Below are 8,233 nucleotides of genomic sequence, written 5' to 3' on the forward strand. Positions count from 1 at the left end.
ACACAGTAACGTCAATATACGTCATCATAGGACAACTTCACAATCCATAAAGTGCACAGACGATGTTACATCAATAAAACATACTTAATATTGACTTTATTCACAATTTTGAGTGTCAGGCATAATTTCAATAATGACAAATGTCTTTTTTTTTTGTTTGACTGTTAGGAATTGAGTACATCACACACCAGAAGACAGAGCAGAGACGAACACATACAAGCAGAATACTCCCAGGTGTGATTCAGCGTGGTTTACATGTTTTAAAGACATTTGCATTTAGTCAGTCCCCAGTGGGTCAGGGCTTAAATCGGATCCCAATAAGCAAAAAGGTCCACCGCAGGTACTAAAAGCAGGCAGATGTATTCACCGACAAATAAAGTGGCATCCCGTGCAGCAAAGCGTGTGATCAGAAGCCTGCACTGATGTCAAGCTGGACACAAAGTGCCGACTCCAGTGCGATTCAGGTTCGTGGTCACAAGCCGAGGTTTCTAGCTGTTTCTCTTGGTGTGAATAAGAAGATCTCTCTGCAGGTTGACTTCTAGATTCCCAATAGTTTTGCTGCCAGGCGGATCAGTGACCAAGGTCAGTTTGTTAAACACCCCTCGGCCAAAATAGTCAGCCACGACCGAGAATCCATCATTAGAGCTGCGTAGCTGTAAACCAGAGAAAGGACACAAGAACTTCTGTTTATTTAAGTATTCGTGTGGTGGTTAGCCAGGATTACATGACACTACATAAAAAAAAAAAAAGCTAACCCAAAATAAATATATAACCCTAATAATATGTGTTCTGGTTACCTGTCTGTTGAAGTGGTCATGCAGGTCACGCTTCTGGTCCTGTGCCCGCAGCATGTCCATGACTTTACGATTCTCTGGAGTGCAGGTCGGGCACTCAGCCTCGCTCTCAGCGTAGCTCTCGAAGCAGTGTTGGTGGAAGGAGTGGCTGCACAGGAAATGAACCGATGGCAGCTCCAGGGGACTGTTGCACATGTTGCATTTGGTCTTCTGGAATATCTTAGCACTAAGTGGACATAATGAGGTTAGGATTGCGGATTAAGCAGAAAGAGACTGGCGGTAATTACCAGAGAAAAGACAATATATAGAGTTTGCTGGCCAAGTTTCTAGAGAATCCCATCCTTCATGTGACCTACCTCGTTTTGAGCTCCTGGATCTCAGAGCGGAGGTGAGAGGTTTCCTCGCGGTACTGGCGAATCTTTCGCTCATCGTCCTCTATCTGCTGACTCTCTCTCTGCAGCTTGTTGATGAGGTAGTCCTTGATGACAGAGAGTGTGGCAGTCGAGTTGTGGGCCAGAGTCTGCACCACTACAGCAACAAAAATATCATGGATTTAATGTGTGTACAAACACAAATCTTCACCTGATCTTAGTTAGTGGCATCTTGATAACGAAAAAACAAGCATGCATGAAGTGTGGAATAAAACGTCTGCCAGCTCACCAAGTAATGGAGGCATGAGGTTGTTCTGATCAATGTGGTGAAGGACCTCACTGATGTAGGCCTTGCAGTCCTCTTCTTTTCTGGCGAAGTATCCCAGTGCCTGCTCCCAAAGGCAACCCTCTTGGTCCCCGTAACGCTTGCAGGCGTCTACCACTTTTCCATATTCCTCGTTCTGCATGTGGTAGTGCATTATCTGCTGGTACCTGCACGCGAATGGAAATCATCGAATGGAATTTAAATACACTTAACCAGCACTTAATAATACGACCAGTGCATTTATAAAAGTCGGAAGATACAAATCAGGAGCTTCAGTTGATATTTGCGGCCAACTGTGATTTTAATGACTTGGGATTTTCAACACAACAGCCTCTGGAGTTCACTTATAAAGGATGAGAAAGATCAGAGGAGACTGGCCAGACTGGTTGGAGCTGCAAAAAGACTACCATAAGGTGTACTGTTTAAGATATTGTGGATATAGAAGACCATATTGTGTACTACTACCATCAGCCAAGAACAAAAAACTGACATTGCAGTGGGCAGAACGTAACCGAAAGTGAAAAGTTGAAAAAATGCCTGTTTTGCTTGAAAATTTCATCGAGTGGACCCAAATTTCCTTTGTGTCTCTAATGCAGGCTGCTGCCAAGTGTAATGGGAAATGTCTTCTTGGACGCTTTGGCCATTTTCATACAAATCTATCATGTTATGAATCCCACAGCTTATCTGTGTATTGACTGGTAGCACCAATGCTACAAAGGAGAGGTCTGACCCAGTATTAGTATCCTGTTCCTTATAATGTGCCTGTGTGTGTAACATTATTAATATTCAAATAATAAACCACACACACACAGAAAGTCTTATCTTATTTAGCACACCGTCTCTACAGGCGTGATTTGTTAGCGGTACACTTACAGTTTGCCTTTCTCATAAAGGTAGAGGACGCCCTCTTTGAAGTTGTGCATCTGGCAGAGCACCAGGGCCTTGTCAAACACGGTGTTGTCACTCCTCAGCAGCGACACAGCTTCCCCCTGTAAGACCTTTCTCCTCTGCCAAAAATATGCGTCACAAAAATGATACAAAGGATTTCTCCACGGTAAATAAGATTTTCATAATCATAATGTATTATAAAGCTGTTACTGTAGAATTCGTAACTGGTTCGTGTGTTTTGCACTGACCTCGGGCTCCTTTTCGTGTGCCCAGTCTTGCAGCCTGAGCTCCAGCAGCGTGTCGTACACGCCCTGGGGAGAACGGGGGTCCACCTCGATCATGTGCTCCAGGAAGGCTTTCAGCTCCCGAGGGTTATTCGCAAAAATTGGGATGAATTCCTCCGAGTTGGCCTTGAACCAAAACAAATGTGAACAGTTATTTTGGAGCACATCCCCCCCCCCCCCCCCCAAAAAAAAAGTATTGTAATTTAATTATATGATTTATTAAATAATGTCAATACAAAAAGGGGGACAACAGTGCTGCCCACTGACCTTATTGACCACATTCCTGTCAAGGCTGTCTTTATCGGCAGTGTCTGCATTGGGCTGGTAGTTGGTGCATAAGCCTTTCAGGAGCAACGTGGTGCCTTCAGGCACGTGGTGCATCAGTGTCTTGCCGTAACGCTTCATGTTGCTTTCAGCTTGTTCAAAAGGCAGACGCCCAATGTAACGTAGCCCTTCCTGATAGTTCTAGAGATTTGGAAGAAAACAAGACGAGTAAGTTAGTGTGCTCAGCAACGGCTGCTGGTGATTAGGGCATAGCTGTCTGTCTCTGTCTTAGGGTGCAAAAACTGTGTGAGAGTCTATCCCAGAAATTATTAGAACGTGTCTAATCTGTGAAATTTTCTGTGGTAAATAGAACTGAACTGTCTTCATACCATCAGCCACAACATTAAAACTACTGAAGTGTGAAGTGAATAACATTTCAATGGCAGCGGGAGGAACATACACCCACAAGAAGACTCTGGGATGAGGGGAGGGGAGGGAAAGGGAGATGGAAAGAGGGACATTGAGCTAATAACATGCTACACAGTAGTAGCACATGAATGCACAGAAAGCAAGAGAGAAGAAACTAAAGGATCCGTGCTTGTGTGAGTGAGAAGAAAGTAGGAGGGCAGGTGGTCAGTGCATCATTAAAAGTCCCCCAGCAGCTTAGATCTATAGCAGCAGGGTCACCTGAGCCAGCAACTATAAGCTTCATCAAAAAGGAAAGCACGCACTATGGCAAGCTGGTAGATGTAGTGTAATTCCATTCATCTTAAGTTTCTATGAGTGCCCGAATGGAGTCAAAACTGTCTCTAGACAAGTCTAGTGCTCTGTAAACCCTTGAGTGCTGACATTTACACTGTGTGGATATTACTTTGACAGGTTAAACCTATACCTAAACACTGTTGCTGACCATGTACACAAGTCATGGCATCTGTGTTCCCTGATGGCAGGGGCCTCCTTCAGCTGCATCATTGTTTCCTACTAGACTGCAAAATTGCTCGAGAATCGCTTTAGGAACATGACAAAGCCACCATATTCTCTAGATCTCAAATCTCTTTGCATCTGAGGGATGCGCTGGAATAATGATATCAAATCCTGATCATGCCGTGAATAACCGTCACCTAATGCTAAAGAGACAAGATCTCAAATTCTAATTAGCAACCCTTTTCAGTAACTTCAGCTGTCTGTCTGTTATGTCTTCAGAAGAAGGTGTGATAATTGTGGTAAATAAAAAACCCTATTTACTTTTGAACAACCAAATATACAAAAGGCAAAAGAAAAGTTCATCATTTCAGCTTTTCATCAGCTTAAGAACAAGCTGTTTCTCAGCAGCCTCGAGAAATTATATAAATATACAGCATCTGTCCCAACAAAGACTGTGTACATCTACTTGCCCATATTTACCTTAATGTCCTCCAGCTGGATCTTCAGGTACCACTCATGGTGCATGTGTTTCTCAGCCAAGAAGACAGCATGGCTGTGGTACCCAGCCTGCCGAAGAACCTTGATGGCAATCTCAACGTCAAAGTGGACTTCACTTTCACTGCTCTGTTGGAGAAAATAACGTCAGTCATTAGCGACTTGTTCATTAAGACTTATGGCATGGTAAAAGACAAAGTCGGATTTTGTTTTTTTATTTGCGTTTATCACCAAAAAACATCATCCTCAGTGCTCGCTACCACCAGTTAGTCACCTTAATGAACTCTTCCAGCTTGGAGCTGTCCTTCAGCTTTGTGTAACAGTTCAGCAGCAGTGTGGTGTGGTCTGCGTTGGCCAGTGACTGCCTGTGCAGGGCTTGTAGATAGGCTGTCAGGTTGTGGATCCTCTGTGCGTCCAGGAATTTCCTGATGACGTATGATGGCTCCAGTTTTCCGATGGTGCTGTGGAGAAATAAACTAACGCTTTAAGAGTGGTTTCAGTGGGTAAAGTGATCACGAATCCAGAGCTGTGAAGCTATATATCACGGAAGCTTTCCTCTGGCAAACTAACTGTTAAGTATATTAGCAAATAAACTGCAAAGAAAGATTAGTAAAATGAAGCACATGTCACATTCCAGTCTAAAACAGTAACACCAGTTTCAGCCAACGTATTGCGACGCAATTACCGAATGTACTGCTGGATGGCGCCATCATGGTCTCCCTTAAGGTACAGGTGGTCGCCATACTGTCTGAAGATCTCTGACAGTCCATCGCTGTCCAGATGGTGGCTCTTAGCAAGGTTTATGGCCATCACAAACAAGTTCTTCTTAAACAGCATCTTAAAAGACAAATAAGGAGGGTTAGCGATTCAATTCTTCACTGCGGTTCTTTAACAACTTAAAAATGATCAAATACACATTGTGTCCTCTCTATAGTCACCTCCAGTTTGGTCTGTGTGTCTTTCTCCTGAAGAACAAACATGTTTCCTTCTCTGGTCAGGATGTAGAAGGAGCCCCACTCAGCCACCACGTCAATGACATCCTCAAAAGAGGCGCTGTAGGCGATGAACTTGTTGTCCAGGTCATAGATGGTCAGGAGCTGTTTGTCTGATGGCGAGACCTCTCTGCTACCAAACCCAGCCCTATGTTGAAAATGACCGTCAGTGTTAGAGGAAACATGTGAGACTTTTGTAAAGTGATCTTGAGATTAAAGCACATTTAGAGACGAAAATAACAATTAAGTGACATTTGGACACACTCATTGTAATGCAACTTTATTTAGTATTCTATAGTTTTATATAGTGCAGTCTTTGTTTATATAGTAGTAATCTGCAGCTCCCAGATCTGCTGCCCTCATGACACTGTCTACACTCAATACACTGCTCATTTGCTCAGTGCTTTCCTTACTTGTTGGGTGACTTCAAGTCCCTGATGAGTAAGAACAGATATCCACGGTGCCAGTGCGCCAACATCTTGTGTCCATCAAAAGCGAAACAGGGTCCTCGTTCGTCAGGCTGGTACAGGTACACGCATTCATCACCGGCCACAATGAACTGGGAGTCCTGGGAGGGATCCGTCAGCGAGGAGCAGCGCAGTGCACAGCCGTGTGTATCCAGCTCCACTTTAGGGTACTCCTTGATGGACAGGGTGTAGCACTGAGAAAGGACGGACAAGAAGGTAACAGATGGGAGATAAGAACTTGATGGACTATGGTCATCTTGTGGATGGTTCTCTTTAACTTGCTGGATAAACTGACACAGTGGTCTATGAGCGTGCAGACTTACATGAACTTTCTCCAGAGTGGCAACAAACAAATGAGTAACTTTTGCCACTTGGCGGAAGGCGAGGCCCGTGACTGGACTAGTTCCCTCGTGGAGAGTCAGAGTTTTACTGTGACGGTCTCTGGTGATGTCACCTTTTGTCAAAACCACACTGCCATCTGTGAAGCCTGTCAAAAAAAAATAAATCAACATCCATTATAAACTGGGAAGGGAAAACAGTTAGAAAAACAGTAATAACCCGGTCAATGAGCAAAACTTTTCTTTGTGTCTTACCAATGGCCATGAAGTTGAGGTTCTCATGTACGCCGAGGCAAGACACTTCAGTCGGCTTGTTGCCGGGAATTGCAGGAAAAATTCTCGTGCAGAGAGGATTTCCACTGTCTCTTTTGTCCAGGTTCCAGACTTTAACCTAACAGATAAGTACATATGTAGTTCAGTGGTGGTTTAAAAACATGCACACAAGCTGTTCTGTATTCGAGGCACACTTACTAGAGGATTTATTCCATGTTCATCCTGACCCACAGATACAAGGATGCTGTGCTGCTTCAGCTGGTGGAGGTGTGTCACCCTCAGCTTGTAGGCCTGAAAAGACGTCAGCTGCAGGGAGCGCATCAAAAGCCAGATCTTGCCGTCCATATGTAACGTTGCGGAGGTTAAGGATAATTATATTCAGGGGTTGCAAGAGATGCATCATGCAGGGGATGCATGTCATGTGCGACAAACACAGAGTCAAGACAAAGTCATTCTTGAGAGAGTGTAAAAAAACAGGACTAAAGCTAGACTGTCAGTCACTTCACACATCATTTCCACTAAGCAAGTATATAACGCACACTGTCAGGCAGGCTACTGTCTCCTTATCTCCTCTACTGCAGGTCTCCAGATAATAAGATGGTCGATTCATATTATTATCTCGAGGAAGCAGTAGGTACATTTCCGCTAAGTCTGTTTCAATTGATCGCACCAGATTTCAGAATTTTTTTTTCTTGTCGTGATAACAAAATAATTATCTTATCAGTTTGAGGTAACTGCATTAATAAAAAAATGCATATTCAAGTTTCCAAATTTGAATTTATGAAACATTTATTGTATCAGATGTATACAGCAGAACCTAACCAGAGACAGGCGTTATTTATAATTTCCTGAGAAGAATACTTACAACCAGGTTGCAATGAAGCCAGTGGTTTTCCACCAACCACCTCCCACTGTGGGTGGCATCATGTATGAGCTGTTACTACTTCTAGCCCCATGTTATTGATTACACACGCCGGGTAAGGTGGCTTGGCTATATATTACTTTACAAGCGGATGTTTCAAATGCATTTTTAAGTGATGCTACTGACACTCATCTGGTCGTCAGACAGGAGTGGCACCTGCAGCGTAGTTCGTGTTGGTGGAATGAATCAGTCATACCACTTGAGAGCAGCAATTTCCCACGGTAGTCTCTGCACACACGCTAATGAATCAGCAGAAACAGCCTGACTCTACCGTTCCGTCATCAGCCATTTGTTATAATTTTCTGTTAAGCCCCTACTAAGTGGTTTCTTAATTATCTCTGCATGAAGTTTACTTTCAGCTGTATGCTATGAGCTGTCACTAACCTAGCATAACATTAGCTGAGCTAGCTAATCAGTTCCGCCGAAGGATATCTCCAAGAACGATGTGACCTCGGCCCGAATCACAAGCCGATATCCCCTTTGGAAGAAGGAAGTCTTTCCCATTGTCGCCGGGATCCTTCACCGTGTCCTTGTCGAAAAAGACAAATTTCCTCCACTGTAGGAACGCTGCCATTTTGTTAGCATTCGCAAAGTAGCTTCAGCAGCACGGGCGTTGTCATGTGATACAGAAGTCACGTGAGCAAAGAAGTCAGTTCCCCCTGTCGCGCATGGCATGGTCGCGCGCCCGTGAGACGTTTGGGTGCTTGTTGTGGATTGTGAAAATGGAGATCTCTTCATGCAAAGATATCTTGTATTTTATTTATTTTTTTACATTGTCGATAATTTAAATTTTCATGCTTTGATTCTGGGAACTGATTGTTAAGTATGCCTGCCAAAATTCAGTGGCAGTCAGCCCTATCCAGTCCTTTTAACATTCTCATGAAGGAAGAGTTTCA

At 43.8% G+C, this 8,233-nt stretch overlaps 1 protein-coding gene across 2 annotated transcripts; it reads right to left on the bottom strand.

Moving 5' to 3' along the window:
• Positions 1–65: 65 nt before the first annotated feature.
• On the bottom strand, positions 66–7,934 carry vps11 (VPS11 core subunit of CORVET and HOPS complexes). Of its 2 annotated transcripts, XM_084564893.1 has the most exons (16): positions 7,770–7,934; positions 6,614–6,762; positions 6,398–6,533; positions 6,128–6,291; positions 5,751–5,998; positions 5,284–5,485; positions 5,031–5,182; positions 4,620–4,806; positions 4,331–4,474; positions 2,930–3,127; positions 2,627–2,788; positions 2,364–2,497; positions 1,455–1,657; positions 1,151–1,322; positions 798–1,020; positions 66–653 (listed from the first exon to the last, which is right to left on the bottom strand). In XM_084564893.1, exons 1-16 carry the CDS (start codon positions 7,909–7,911, stop codon positions 489–491), a joined length of 2,781 nt encoding a protein of 926 aa, XP_084421019.1. In that variant the 5' UTR covers positions 7,912–7,934; the 3' UTR covers positions 66–488. The 2 variants fall into 2 exon arrangements, with proteins under 2 accessions (XP_084421019.1, XP_084421018.1); XM_084564892.1 differs by lacking the exon at positions 7,770–7,934 and having other exon boundaries at positions 6,614–7,095.
• Positions 7,935–8,233: the final 299 nt, after the last annotated feature.

Source organism: Chelon labrosus (genome assembly GCF_963514085.1).
Source record: "Chelon labrosus genome assembly, chromosome: 17".
In the NCBI taxonomy this organism is placed as follows: domain Eukaryota; kingdom Metazoa; phylum Chordata; class Actinopteri; order Mugiliformes; family Mugilidae; genus Chelon; species Chelon labrosus.

What these genes read in the sequence shown, in the direction of transcription:
- vps11 (XM_084564893.1), bottom strand. Translation starts at nt 7,911, where the DNA reads ATGGCAGCGTTCCTACAGTGGAGGAAATTTGTCTTTTTCGACAAGGAC. An exon ending in AGGTCACATCGTTCTTGGAG is followed by an intron (nt 6,763 to 7,769) that starts ATATCCTTCGGC and finishes CCGCAACGTTAC; the next exon opens with ATATGGACGGCAAGATCTGG. An exon ending in ATGACCACTTCAACAGACAG is followed by an intron (nt 654 to 797) that starts GTAACCAGAACA and finishes TCTGGTTTACAG; the next exon opens with CTACGCAGCTCTAATGATGG.